This window comes from Elephantulus edwardii, unplaced genomic scaffold (genome assembly GCF_000299155.1).
Source record: "Elephantulus edwardii isolate Elephantulus edwardi_28Jun2011 unplaced genomic scaffold, EleEdw1.0 scaffold00121, whole genome shotgun sequence".
In the NCBI taxonomy this organism is placed as follows: Eukaryota; Metazoa; Chordata; class Mammalia; order Macroscelidea; family Macroscelididae; genus Elephantulus; species Elephantulus edwardii.
In genome coordinates this window covers 6,852,876-6,867,926 of record NW_006399871.1, presented here as the reverse complement: position 1 = coordinate 6,867,926, position 15,051 = coordinate 6,852,876, and the positions used below count along the sequence as shown (strand labels likewise).

Sequence of the window (15,051 nt, the reverse complement as noted above, 5' to 3'; positions counted from 1 at the left end):
TACCATGGACTGCCAAGAAAACAAACAGATTCATCCTAGAGAGGGTTAAACCAGGCTACTCCTTGGAGGCAAGGATTCTGGGGCTTCATCTGACAATACTTTGGACATGTTGTAAGGATTTTTTGGCAAAGGTGCTAAAGTAAATTAATGAATAAATGCTTTTTCAATCATAGTGCTGCAACAAAATCCATATTTTACATCCATATGCAAAAAAAAAAATCTTGTGCAAAGTTAGCTCACCATATGTCATAGCCTGAGATGTAGAAGGACAAAACTTCCAGAATAAATCATAGATCTTTTGTAACTTTGGTTCAGACAAAGATATTTTAGATGCACCAAAAGCATGACTAAGTAAGAGGGGAACGAATGATAGATATATCAAAATGAGTAACTCCTCTTCCTGGAAAGATAGTATTAAGTCCCAGAATGGGAGAAGAATATGAACAAATTGTATCTGATTAAGGACATGTTTCCAGAATACATAAAGAACTGTTTAAAATAATTTTAAGGTAGTCCATTTTACAAGTGGGCAAAACATTTGAGCAAACGTATCACCAAAGAAAGTATGCATGTGGCATATGAAAAAATGCTTGACATCATCAGTTGTCATTGTTGTCAGGTGCCAGCAGGTTTGGTTCTGACTCAGTGGCTCTGAATAGTAGAGTGAAACCTGGGAAAATACAAATTCAAACTATGCTTATTAGAAATACTAGAACATGCAAGCTTGAAACAATAACAACCACTACCCGTATAATATGTGTGGGTATATGTGGACACGAGTATATATATGTGGGTACATGTGAGTGTATGAATATACATCACAGTTCTGCCTGCTGGTTTGTATATATGCACACACATGTGCACACACATTTACACACACATATGCATGTATGCTGCAAATATATTAAGCTTCGTAAGGGGCACAGTTTTGGATACAAACAAGTCATAACTTACAGGATTGATTTACTAGGTTTGAAGGCTTGGCATCATGGCCTTGGGGAGATAGCTGGGTCAGCTAGCATAATGTATGTCCTGGAGAGAATAATCTGCATTCTACTCTGATGAGTAGTGGCTGAGATCATAAAAACATGCAAGTGCCCATCTATGATGCAACTGCTGGTCTCTTTCCATTTGTAGTGAAGGAGCCTGCAGAAGTCAGAGACACTGGAAAATCTAATTAGTCCCCAGGGCAAATGGCCCGCAAGAGTCACAGCCTCTTGCCGTTTGAGACCAGGACTCGATGATGCCCGGCTGTTGTGACTTAGTTCTGACCAGGACACAATCGAAAGCCCTATTTGGATAGAACAAAACTTCGGTTTCGAAAAATGGTTGAGAGTTCCTGGACTATTAGAGATGGGAGAGGAATCCTTGAGACTTGCCCTAAGATTCATGAATGGGTTGGTCCCTTTTCACACAAATGAGAGATTGGCTTATAAAAGAAACACTACCTTTAAATCCTGTGCTCCCTTAAAGCAAGCAGATAATACAGGTTAAATGGTCAGCCTGCACCCTGAAACAAAAATGAATGGCTGAGGAGGGGCAGGGTACAGATCAGTGGGAACAGAACCAAATAAAAAGGAAATAAAGTATTGAAACATTGTAGAAATGTAACCAATGCCATGGATCATGTTTTTAAAAAACTTACATAACCTAATTTGTTTATGTAACCTCTGACCTAAAAACAGAAAAACCCCCAAGGCACAAGGGTATGAAGCAACTCAAATTCCTCCTTTGCAAGAGAATGTGAACTATACCAGGGTGCCATCAGCCCTCCTAGGCATTTACACAAGAGAGATCTATCTAAAGCTTGTGCTTACACAAACATGAATATGCAAATGTTTATAGTGGCTATAAGGTGCATCTGATACAGGCCATGGTCTTCGCAATCACTTGCTATGCATCAGAGAGTTGGACAATGACCAAGGAAGATAGAAGGAGAATTGATGCCTTTGAGCTGTGGTGCTGGAGAAGAGTATTGAGAATACCATGGACTGCTAGGAAAACAAACAGATTTGTCCTGGAAAGGCTTAAACCGGGTGGCTCCTTGGAGGCAAGGATTCTGAGGCTCTGTCTAACATACTTTGGACATGTTGTGAGGAGAGACCGGTCCTTGGAGAAGGACATCTCATACTTGGGAGGGTGGAGGGACAGCGCAGGAGAGGAAGGCCCTCTATGAGGTGGATTGATTCAGTGACTGGGATAATTGGAATGGGAGTGTCAGAGTGCGATTGGCACAGGACAGAGCGGAGTTTAGGGCTGTTGTACATAGGGTCACTATGAGTTGCAAGCGACTTGACGGCACATAACAACCACATTCATAATTGCTCAAAACGGAAATGGATAAGTATTTGTATCTCATTTGTGCAGTGGAATACTACTTAATAGTACAAAGGAGCAAACTGTTGCCTATGCAGCATGAGTGAATGTAGCATGCATTAGTGCAGGAAGCCAACTGCACTCGAGGTGCACACATTGGCTGCACACAGGATGATTCCATTTACATGCAAATCTGTAGAGACATAAGCTGACTTGTTGCCAGCTGCTGGCTGGGGTGTGGGGAGTAGGGGAGGAACTGCAGGGGAGACCAGGGGGATTTTTGATAGTGATACAGCTGTTCTATATCTGTTAGGGTGGTAGATACAGGAGCGTGGGCTTGTCAGGATAGGTAGAAACACACCCTGGAAATAAATGAACTTTAAAAGTAAAATATATGAAGTTTATATACATTGTACCACAATTAATGAAAATTGGAAAGAAGTCATCAGAGCAATAGAAAGGAAAACAAAAGTTGTTTATCATTGCCTGTCCAGTCAACAGGTATTGTCTATGATGTTGGTAGAATATAGGATAATAAATAGGCTAATAGAATCTCAAAGAAGTTAAATGCATATTAACTTTTGTAACCTGAAAAAATGTATTGCTTTTAAAATATGTAATATGTGAGAATTTTATAGTCAAATTTTTGTATAAAGAACAGTCTGGAAGTTGGAGTCCTCCTTGGAAACAACTTTATGTTTACATTAGTGTCTCTTGAAAGATGCATTACTGTTTTGGGACCCACCCCACCCCAGTTTTGATGTAAGAAGATAAGTTGTATGCATTTTAAAACCACATGTCCAAAGTATTACATTTGTGGGGTGCTCACCCAAGTAAACATTTAAAAATTGTTATTTTGAGTGTGACTATATTAAATTTGTCATCTTAAGTTTATTTATTCTCAAGTGAGGAAGTTAAAAAATTGGGCAAGTGTACAGGTTCCTGGGAGTGTTTATAAATGTTACAGAAGGGTGTATCTTCACTAGATTTTATATCCTCATTGCTGAGAAAGCTTTTTTTTTTCCATTTAACATTTTGTGTCTTTTGAAAGATAACTCATTTACAAGTTAGCCAAAAGTTCACATGCCTGGTGTTTTAATGGCTTGTCTGCTTGCTTTGCCAATGCTACCAAGCCAGAGGTGGGTGATTCTAATCTGCGGCCCTAAGGCCTGTTTTTCGTTCAAACATTCTTGTAGCTCGTATTTACATGGCATGTCCACTTGCCGTACATAGGTAACTTGTGGTCGCTGTGAAGCTGAACACTGTGACACTGATGTGTTTGATGGAGCTCCCAGGTTGAAACAAGCTTGGAAGAAGGAGTGGCATCCACTTCCGTAAATAGCTTGCCTCTGGAAACACTACGAACCTGGAGAAAAGATGAAAGTCATGCATGCAAGTTCATAGGGTCGCTATGAGTCACCTACGACACTTAACAACAACTACTTGCATTGCAGTGCAAGAGTTACTTGTTTGCTAACCCAGTACTAGTAGTTCGAACCCACCCAGTGGCCACATGGGACAAATACCTGGCACACTGCTTCTGGAAAAATGACAGATAAGAAAACCCTGTGGGGAGGTTCTCTGGTTTATGGGATGGCGGGGTAGGCTCTGAGTTAGTATTGTCCTGGTGGCATCTAAAAATAACAGATTATGTCTTATGTTAGCATTGTTTCAGTCTTATGCAAAAAGCATATTTTAAAAATTAGATTTGTATAACATCGTAACATCCCACTAGCTATTAATACTAAATTAGGCCTCCAGTTAGTACATTCTTCATGTTTAAAATGGTAAGCGCTCAGTGTGTTCTAATGTGGTTGCACCTGACTGTGGCCAGACAAATAGAAGTGGACAATGTTTGGATTTGATACTAAGTCTGAATATGTCTACTTTCCAGTTCAAAGTTAGACGTGTGAAATCTCTCTCGTCATAAATCTTGCTGGAAATTTTAAAGATGAAATCACAGCTTAAAGGAAATTTAAAGTCACTGAGGCAGATCTGTAGGGGTTCCACCTTTGAAAAGCACCTTAGTTGAAAATCGTGAAGCAGGAGAATGCACATTGCCATGTCTCTTAATTCTATAAATATTTGTAACCTGTGGCCCAGTAAGGAATTGCACCACCATCTCTGAGGCACGCAATTAGAATTCACCATCTGCTCCATGAAGACAGGCGCAATTTCTTCCTGTGCGATTTACAGCCTCTGAAACCCCCCTGGAGGATCAGCTGTGAGTCACTTCTAATTTGATGGCACTTAACAATGACAGTAGCATGAATACTTTAAACTTTGTGAATGGTATTATAAGAAAATTGGACAAAACTTCAAGACTGTGCCCTTAAGCTAAGGAAAGCTGGTACTTGGTTCACACAGCAGCCTCAGAAATACTTAGTTCTGGAAAGGGATGAATTTGAACTGATTTTTGTCTCTCCAAGGTATTTAGCATCACCTTGAAGGCCATACTGTGGCTTCATGGGAATTCTGAAACAGCTGAAGCCTGCACACTTGACCTTTGTCTGGCAGTGTCCCCTTCATGGGCATGCCTGCTGGCTCTGGCTTCACTGTGACCTTTGCCTCGAGAACACCCAGGTCCGAGCTAGAGCAGGGAGTTAGAGCTGGAGGACAGGCCAGCGGCACCACCCTGACCCCTTCGGCTATGTAGAGAGGCCAAGGTCCACTGCCTGGATGCTGTAATAACTGAGATATGGCTAGGAATGAAGTTTGTCAGCCCCCGAAGTTAATCTGGAGATCACCCTATTTTGTCCTGCCTTGTGTCCTTGCATTCTTTTTTTATAAGGCTATTACAAGTTTTTATGAAACAGTTTCATTATCTGTGGTTTTTAACCTTGAAGCACGTTACTTGTGCTGAATATTTAAATAATCCTTACTCTAGTTATTCAGGTGATGGGGAGATTGGTGAATCCTGCCAGGGAACCTCACAGACAAACCCCCGGTCTCAGCCACAGAGGGAAGTTCTTCCAATTGAGAGCAGGTCAAGTTTGGACCCCTTTCCCCCCTTTTACCTTTATGTTCCTTTAAAGAGAACCATGCAAAATCTAGTTAAAGGACACTTAATAATATTCTTTTGCAAATAATTTGTTTTTACTTATTTTTTTTTAAAGTCATTATTCTCCTGTAAGATCATGAACACGTACAGAAATACATTGAATAAAAAAGTATAAAGCTCTTTTTACTTTTCTTATGATTCGCTGCCTGTGTTGTGTGCCATTCTGTTGATTTGGAATCTTGTTAGGTGCCATCCCACTGACCGGGACTCAGATCACCCTATGAACAAAAGAAGGAAACCTGGCCCCATCCGGCCCATCCTCACAGCCTCTGTGTCGGTCTGTCTCATTGAAGGCCTTCCTCTCGGAACCGGTCTCCTCCAGATAACGTGGCCAAAGGTTGTAAGACACAGTGTCCCATCCTTGCTGCTAAAGGGTACTCAGGAACACTGCACATTTTCCAAGACTGGTTTGTGGTTCATGCTCTATTCAGTATTTACCCGTGAAACCGCCAGGGTTTTTCAGTAATCATGGTTTGTTATGTGCTGTCAAGTCACCTGCGACTCATAGCGACCCTATGCCCTAAACCCTGCTCTATTCTGTGCCAGTTTCACTGTCTCCGACACACCGTTATCCCAGTCACTGAATCAATCCACCTCATAGAGGGTCTTCCCCTCCTGATCTCTCCCTCCACCCTTCTAAGCATGACATCCTTCTCCAAGGACTGGTCCCTCCTTGCAGCATGTCCAAAGTATGTCAGACAAAGTTTCAGAATCCTTGCCTCCAAGGAGCACCCTGATCTCACGCTCTCCAGGACGAACCTGTTTGTTCTCCTGGCAGTTCATGATATATTCAATACTCTTCTCGAGCACCACAGCTCAAGGGCATCAGTTCTCCTTCTATCAGCCCTACTCATTGACAGTCACATGGAGTTTGACTGTATTCTTTATGGGAGCAAACTGCCAGGTATTTTCTCCTGTGGCCCAGCTGGCTGGTTTTGAGCCATTCACCATTTGGTTAACAGGCAGGTGCTTTACTATCTTCCCACAGGTCTGCTTTCCCCAGAGGAAACATCACCCGGCCTTGCGTACTCTATTTGCTCAGCCCCTCCCTACTCAGAAGTTAGGCACAGAATAGAATGGTAAGACTTGAGCTTGAGACTCTGAAACTTTAGCAGGACACACTGTTCATTATTCATTAGGTCATGCTAAAAGAAAGCGGCCAACCCTGACTGGCATTTATCTTTGCTTGGTTTTCCCTCTTCATTTGTTAAATTGGCTTCCTGACTGGTAGGAAAAGTGGGCTTGTAGAGTGATTGATGAAGGAATGTCAAGTGGAAAAGCGTCTACTGCTTGTCTGCTTGGTGTCTGTGGGACGCTTGTCGACCACAATGTATGATTGAGAACTCTTTGACTTCTTAAACTTTTTCTTTTCTTTAGATGTGCAACAAGTTTGCACAGGCCTTACACAGCTGACTAAAGCCAGCTGCAGCTTACAAGCAGTGATTTCTCTCTGCAGCACACATGTTACCTCGCACGGGTACCTTTTAGTCTCCCCTAATCTTGGGGTTGAAGGACACGAGTTGCTGTTCCATCACCCTTTATTCTAACGCCTCTGCTTCAGGTGTCCTTGTGGCTGCTCTGCCCACAGACTTTGCAGAATAGCTGTTTGCTCTTTAGTTCTGATGGGGGAAGTTGATGGTTCAGTGGTATAAGTGTTTCCTTCCAAGGGATTCAGGTTTGATTCCCAGCCAGCGTACCTCACTCACAGCTACAGTCATTTGTTGGTGGAGGCTTCCACATGGCTCTGATGCTAACCAGGTTTCAGCGGCGCCTCCCGACTAAGATGGACAAGAACTTGACAAACTACCTCCAGAACCTGATGGGTCCCAGTGGGCCGGCAGCAGCCAGTCCCAGGGGGATGTACAGCACTGAGCGGTCATTGTCCCGTTGTGCATGCAGCTGCCATGGGTCGGCGTGAGCTGTCATCAAGACAGCTAGCAGTACTGTTAACAAATTCACTGCCTTCCACAAACCCCAATGAGTGGGCTGCAGGCTGGGTGCAGGGGACATCTGTGCCCAGGGAGCTCTAAGTAATGGAGAAATCGTAACTGGAGCCTGCTGTGATAATGCTGCGATCCCATCCGCCTGCTGGCACAGCCCACCAGGTTGCAAGGTGATGACAGTCAGGGAAGACGGGAGTCAGAGAGCGCGCTTCTGGGGACTCTAAGCAGGTGAGATGCAGGAGATCTCTGACCTAGTGTGCGGCTGGACTGAAGCGTGAGGACTGAATGCGGAAGGTCTGACTGGAGTAGCTGGCAGGACAAACAGGCCAGGGGAGGTGGTAAACTTAGTTTGGTTAATACAGAATTTTGAAGCCCAGGACCATTCCTGGTAGACTCAGGTCTAGTATGTGAGAGAGAAGCATTTAAAAGTAAGTTTGATTATATGCAAGCCAATTAAAAAAAAAAAAAATCAGATAAGCTCCTTAGTGGGGCAGTGTAGTTATGCTAATGAATGAGGAACAGCTTGGGAAAGGAGGCTGGGAACAATTAAACAACTGGAAACCTGTAATCAGTGTCACAGAACTGTACATGTGGAGACAAATTAATCATGTATGTTTCACTCGTGAATAAGTTTGGATCGCTTTTCTTAAAAAAAAATAAATTTGAGATGATGCTCTTCATTATTTTTTTAAAAAATTGCGTACAAAAAATAATGGTTTGAGAACAAAGTTGATATACATTGTGTTCCACACTATCTTTCATTTATGTTTCATACAGTCATTTACATTAATGATGTTTTATAAAATTAATCATCACATTCTTACATTTTTTTTTTAAACAAGAAGAGGGAAGGAAGTTCGCTGTTAAATAATCAAAGTTTGCTTCTAATGTTTGTATTGATAACATGAATTTATCCAGATCTTACCTTTTCTTAAACCATTAGTCTATATGACTGGGGAGTTTTTTTTACTTCTAAAACAATCTATAGAACCAACCCACTGGTATTATGTGGAGAAAGAAGAAGTCATTTATAATCAAGAATTCCAGGTGATTTTAACGCAGGCAGGTAGTTCTTACTGTGTAAACAGAATTCAGACCGAAGGCCTGGGCACTTAGATTTCGGCACAAAGAAATCCAGGCTGTAGTTTCTATTATAGAGCTCCTGGGATCTGAACACATTTGAAACAGTGTTTGGGATTCTAAGTGAGCATTGCTTTTGCGTTAGTATTGGGTCAGATGTCAATTGCTGTTGACCACAGTTGGAACTGAAAAGTGATTGCATAAACCTGGCTGCTGTAAGGGGAGTCGTAAAAGGTGCTGATCCCTGCTTCATCTGTAGTCGGTTTAAACCTACTGGTCCACTTGCCGCCTTTTGTGACTTATGGCTATGTTTAGTCAAAGAAAACTGGGGGAAAGAAGAGATTTCTACCTAAAGCCTTTCTTCTGATCTCCTTTTTATTACTCTCCATTTCTTGTTCTTTCTTTTATTGTCTAGAGAAATCACTTCTGAAACGATTATTTAGGAAACCTCTTGGTCCTGACACCCCTTGGGCGTTTGCTTTTCATCAGTTTAGTAATTAGCGTGTTCTTTTACTCTGTTTTCTTTTCATTTTGATCTTTTCATAGCCTGCCTAAAATGAACCTTGCCATCTAAACTCGGCTGTAATCGTAGAAATAGCATAATTCAGTTCTGTGATGATAGATGGATCTGCTGCGTGTTAGCTGATGACATTTCAGGCCCCCATGTGTCTGATCTTATTTCCCGTCAGCAAGGGAGCAGCCACTAGGAGAGACCACAGTCTCTACTGTGTATCCTTACTGCGCCACAAGTTGGAAGCTTTGCTGCTTCTAAACAATTTATTAAGAGGTATTTTTTCATTTTTACAGCCGGGAGGCTGGATCAGGGTCTGGAATAAAGCCCCTATCCATCAGATTTGGTTGTTCAGGTTGTTCCTGTTGACGGAATGGCCTAACCTAAAAGGTGGGAAGGGTACAGGTTCCCATTGTCCCTATCACAGCCTTCATGGGTCCCTTGGCAGTGCTGGGTTCTCAAGCTGAGGCTTGGATCTAGCTCAGGTTTGTTGTTTTGTTAGCAGGTTTGGGGTTGGGCTTTTTGTCTTTCTGGGAAAAGAGAACAGAGAATATCTACTAAGACAACATTTTATTAAAACTACTACCACCCAGCTCCCCCTCCCATTCGAGGGCAGATGTTACAGATTCTTGTTGCTGTTCTTAGTCCTGTAATGCTAATGGTCCAGTTCTGGGAATCCACACTGCTGAGGCATCACCCCCTGAATTACTCCTGGTCATCTCGCTCCATCTCCACTGGTTTCTCTTCTCCCTTTTGCTTCTGTGCCTCCTCTGGAGCTTGCCTCTGCTCCATTTTTGACTCTGTTTTTCACAGTGAATTAGGAATCCTTTAAGGACGAAGACTGCACGTTTATTGTTCCTGATCCTACAGAGAACAGTGCTCAATGGAGATAAACAGAGGAGGGCAGCAGCCCCCACCTTTGACTGTTTCCTGTGCTGGGACTCTGTGCTGACCACGGTTTTAGTCCATTTAATGTCCACAGCATCTTTAAGAGAAGGTCACTCGTTCATTCATTGCTGTTGAGTTGGAGCTGAACCACAGCTGACCCTCTAGAGGCTGTTCAGAGGTTGTAAGTTGCATAAGAGGAGGTTGACCATCTTTTTCCCTGAAAAGCTGTTGGTGAATTCAAACCACCTGGCTCTGGGCTGTTGGCACAACTCCTTACCACTAGGCCACCAGTGCTTCCTTAAGAGAAGGTGGGCTGTTATTCCCTCTTCAGAGACATAGGAAATAGCGTCATTAAAGTCGTGCTGCTTGTGTTTACTCCGTGGTCAGTGGCACAGGGAGTTGCGCTGCTGACCTGAAGGCTGCACCACTCTAGCACTTTAAGGTCCACTAGCGACTCCATGGGAGAATCTCACAGCCTCAGAAACCTGGTGGAGTGTGTCAGCTGGGTATCAGTTCCAGCTCAGCAGCAATGAACTGTTGAGGTTTTGGTGGGTTGTTTGTTAGTGTTTTGGTTTTTTTTTTTAAATCTCTTTCCTTTGGCCCTTTGACTGCAAAGGTAAAGTCATTCACATAAAAGGTGGAACAAAAAGAGAAATGAAAACATCTGGAGAACTAACAGCTGTATAAATGAGCCCCCAAGCTGTCATATTGTCTTACTGAGGTCTTTCGAACAGTCTCCCCACTTGGCTTTTAGCAGTTCACTGTTCTGTTGTACATAGGACTCCAGTGAATTGGGATGAGTTCTGTGGTAACTAACAACAGTCTGGCGTCACTAGAATTGGGAGAGGTTCCCTCAGATGCCAGCCAGCCCAGCCTTTACAGTCACAGTAGGAATTTCATGTGTAGCCTTTGCTGGGGAACTTCTGGTGATTGAAGCTTATCTGGATAGACCACTGTTTCCCTTGTTTAACTCTCTCTTGAATAAACTGCTTTTGTTTTCAAGCTGCAGAATTTCTCTTGGTTCCTTCTCCCTTCAGTTCTCAGTCTGTTCTTTGAAGTAACAGATAATCCATCTTTTCTTCTTAAACAGCACAAACATTTTTTATCTTCTCTGAGCTTTTCCTATATATGAAAAAAAACTATCAGTTAGAATTTGGTCACTTCACTAGCACTGAGGATTGGATATGAAGTGATTGTGAACTTAGCCAAAATCCTTTTCAAGTCTCAAAAGACCAGTGTTTTCGTTTCATCTCACGTGTTTTTTGTGATGAGAGGAGCAGGAGTACACTGTCCCCGGGTTTAGGAGCCTCGGTAAGTCATTTCCAGGTGAGGTTTTCGCCATGAGTGGACAGGCTCGTGCTCTGATCGCGCATGTGCCATTCTGCCTGGTACACGCGGAGGCCTTCAGTGAATAGATAATAGTGGGCGAGGCAGAGACCTTCCTTGTCCCATTGAGTGTTACGTTTTCTTCTCTAGATGTTTTTTGAGGTGAGACGTGAAATGCTTTTGATGAGTCAAAATAAAATACTAAACATTGTTAGTCTACTTTCATGCGCGCCTTCCCTGCACCCCTCCAGCGGTGGTGTTTTCCGTTTCCCAAGTGGCCTGGTAATTGACGGCTGTGCCTTTGCTTTGTAGACATATGGAGCCTGGGAGTGATCCTTTTCATGTTGGTATGTGGACAGCCACCGTTTCAAGAGGCCAATGACAGTGAAACGTTGACGATGATCATGGATTGCAAATACACAGTACCTTCCCACGTGTCAAAAGAGTGTAAAGAGTAAGTACAAGACAAAGTATGTACAAAGCTTGAACACTCACCGTAAACCCAGATGTTTTCTTGTTATTACCATGCCAAGAAGATCCACATCCGGACTTGTATCTGTTTCTTTGGAGGTTTTTCATTTAAGATTTCCACCACTGCTAGTGATGTGTCAGAGGGTTAAGGTTAACCCCTGAATATGGAATTGGACTTTTAGTATTATAGGATTGACTTGTTTTTGTCAACCAGCTGGTTTCAAGGATTCCTTTATCTGCCTCCTCAGCATCCACATCAGTTGAAGTGAAGACGTTGCCATGGGAACTGCCTTTCTTTGCATCAGCATCAAAGCAAGGCCACCTGGAAGCATTTACGTTCTAGGGAAGAGTAAATAAAATCCCGCCCCCCCCCCCCCAAACTGGGCTGTCAGCGTACCGTTTCTGGATTTGCAGAGTGAATTTCATGGCTTTATTCACTTCTCCTTTCCCCAGTGAACTAAAGAAAGAGCTCTGTGGTTTGTGGATAGCCACCCTTTGAAGAGGCCAGTGATGATGAAACATTGACCATGACCATTGCAAATATATAGTAATTTCCCATGTGTCTAAAGAGTGTAAACCAGATTATTTTTATTTTGAAAATAGGAAAAAGTGAAAGTATGTCTAACTGATGTCAATATCTGTTGTCCAGCTAAAGACATAAGAGTAATTACAACCACATCACAGACCTTCATAGTGCCTCTCTCCTGGGAGAATTAACTGTAACAATTACACTGCCATTCCATTTTCTTTATTTTTTTTCTTGTGCTCACTTTGCTAAAGGAACTTACCCATGTCACCTCAATTTTTAACTTACTGGTCTCAAGTATTTCTAACATACCATACAGTTTTAAGTCTTTCTCATGTCAATTCTGATAATTTGTGCCTTTGTGATTTTTTTTTGTCTTGATTTTCCACCTTGCCAGTCTTTTTTCAGAAAACTATCTTTTGCTTTATTTGATTCCCCTCCCCCCCTTTAATGAATATGCTTGGAAGTTAGTCTGTTACTAAAATGATTATCTTAGTTATGTTAACACAAATACGTGTGTTCATATACTAAATTTAATAAAATTTACTGTTAATCTGTAACTCCATCTTTTTTCTTAAATGACCCAGAATACTTAAAAACAATACCATAAAATATTTTAGTAGGTGATATTGTAATTTTATATACATAGAAGTTATTTAGTTTTACCCAGATTTGCAAAATCTTTTCTTTATTCATCCTACTTTCATAGCATACTTTCCACTTAGGACCACATTCTTCTTGCATCCTTTAGAATGTATTTTGATGAGCATCAAGCTTCCTGAGTTTTATTTGGAAATAACTATTCTACATAACTCCTTAGTTTCCTTAGGTAAAGAATTCTAGATTGACGATTATTTTGTCTCAGTTCATGGAGGGTGTTATGTCACCATCTTATGATATCTATGATTACTATAGAGAAGTCAGTGGTTTGTCTTACTGGTCCTGTGCTGGGAGGTGGTAAGGTGGTGTTGGTTTGCGTGTTTTGTTTTGTTTTGTGTTTTTTTTTCAGGCTGCTTCATTGTTGTTGTTGTGTTGTTAAGTGCCGTTGAGTCGCAGGCGACTCATAGCAACCCTGTGAAGGAGAGTCCTCCACGCTTGGGTGTCTCTCATCCTCTCTCCAGGTTCATAGGGTTTCCGGAGGCAAGCTATTACGGAAGTGGATGCCACTCCTGCTTCCAAGCTTGTTTTAATTGGGGAGCTCCACCCCACTCTCTGTCCGCATTGGGTAGCCAACCATTAACTCATTTGACACATCAGTGTCAAAGTGTTCGGCCTCTTAGCAACCACAAGTGACTGCTGTACAGCAACTTGTACACCAGGGTTATACGACCTAGAGCAATGTCTGAACAAAAACAATAAAAGACCCGAGGTCTGCGGATTAAAAGTGACCCACCTTTGGCTTGGTAGCATCATTTTCTGTCCACTGGGCCAGCTGATCTCTCTGTGTTGATGTTCTTGTTAAGTGCCGTCGAGTCGCAGGCCACTCATAGCGACCCTATGAAGGAGAGTCCTCCACGTTTGGGTGTTGCTCATCCTTTCTCCAGGTTCATAGGGTTTCCGGAGGCAAGCTATTACGGAAGTAATAAGAGCTTCATTGTACTTGGGATTTGTTAGGGTCCCCAGATCACAATTTATGCTCTTTGATGAATTTGGGAAATCCTCAGCCATTATCATTCCAATGGAAAGCTTATTTGGAACTCTGATTACTTGTTAGATATTTTCACTCTCCCCTTGTTTTCTATCCTCTCTCCTAGTTTCTGTTTCTTAGTCTGCTCATGAGGGAGATCGCTGCCAACGGAAAAACATGCAGTTTGAATCCCCCAGCTGCTCCATGGGAGAAGGATGGGCATTCTCCTCCTGTCTAATTGACAGCTTTTGAAAGCTTGCTGTGTGTGTGTGTGGGGGGGGGGTCATCTATGGGTCGGTTCTGACTCATTGGTTCATAACAACTGTCCGCTCAGGCAGGGTTTTTCTTTGGTTCTTTAAGTTCTCTTTGATTTGTTGTTCAATTTCTCCATTAATTTTTAAATTACTATATTCATTTTTTAAAAGACCTATTTAGAGCACCCCCCATTGTAGTTCTATAGTCTATTCCCCTCTCCCCCCTCTCTCCATATTTTGTGTCTGGAAATTTCAGTATCTAAAGTATCTCTGGTTCATATTTTTTATTTCTTTAGAGATTTTTTTAACGTGAAGTTGTCTTCTTTGCAGTCTTACTTGGGAAACTCTTTGAGGCCTGGTTTCAAGTTATATTCCCAAGAAAAAAAGAATTTGCGTTTAATTCTCTCCTAGTTGCTTGGGAGCACTAGCAGCGAGAAAGTTCCTTAAAGTAACCTTCCTACTGTGTGAGTGACACGGGGATCATTGTTTTGGACCAGATCCTTAGGTGAGGACAAGTTTCCCCTTGACACCGTCTGAGAAGTGGGCTTGTTTCTCATTTCTCATTCACCCTCACACCGAAGCTATGACCTCAGCTTCCGTAAGAGTTCCAGTTGAATTCCCGCCTTCAGTGAGCTCTGTGCTTCTATATTGTTCCCTTCATCCGCTTTAGCTTTCAAAACTAAGACAGAAGCTAACAGGCCAAGGATCAGATTTGCTAATTTTTTTTCCCAAAGTGAGGGCAAATTTACATAATTTTATTTTTCAATTGTGATTTTTAACAAAATTCTACAGAAAAGCTAGGTTTTCATTCATTCATTGTTGTACAATTTCATATCATTTTAAAGAGTAAGTTGTAGTTGTCAGATTCTTTTGTAACCCAGGGATTGCTTGTATTCCGGTACAAACTCCAGTTAACTTGATAATGTCTACAAATGCCCTATAGTCACATTAAAAAACTTGGAGTAGACTTGAATTTGAGGGAGATGCTATTGGATTCATTTTTTGGTTTGTTGTTTAATGCCGTTGAGTCGTAAACAACTCATAGCAA

At 42.0% G+C, this 15,051-nt stretch overlaps 1 protein-coding gene across 1 annotated transcript in view; it reads left to right on the top strand.

The window, feature by feature from the left end:
- SNRK (SNF related kinase) overlaps positions 1-15,051 on the top strand; it is a 43,152-nt gene that overhangs the window by 18,983 nt on the left and 9,118 nt on the right. The window contains exon 3 of the mRNA XM_006893057.1: positions 11,438-11,579. Coding sequence (XP_006893119.1) covers positions 11,438-11,579 — 142 coding nt within the window. The remainder of the gene's footprint in view (positions 1-11,437; positions 11,580-15,051) is intronic.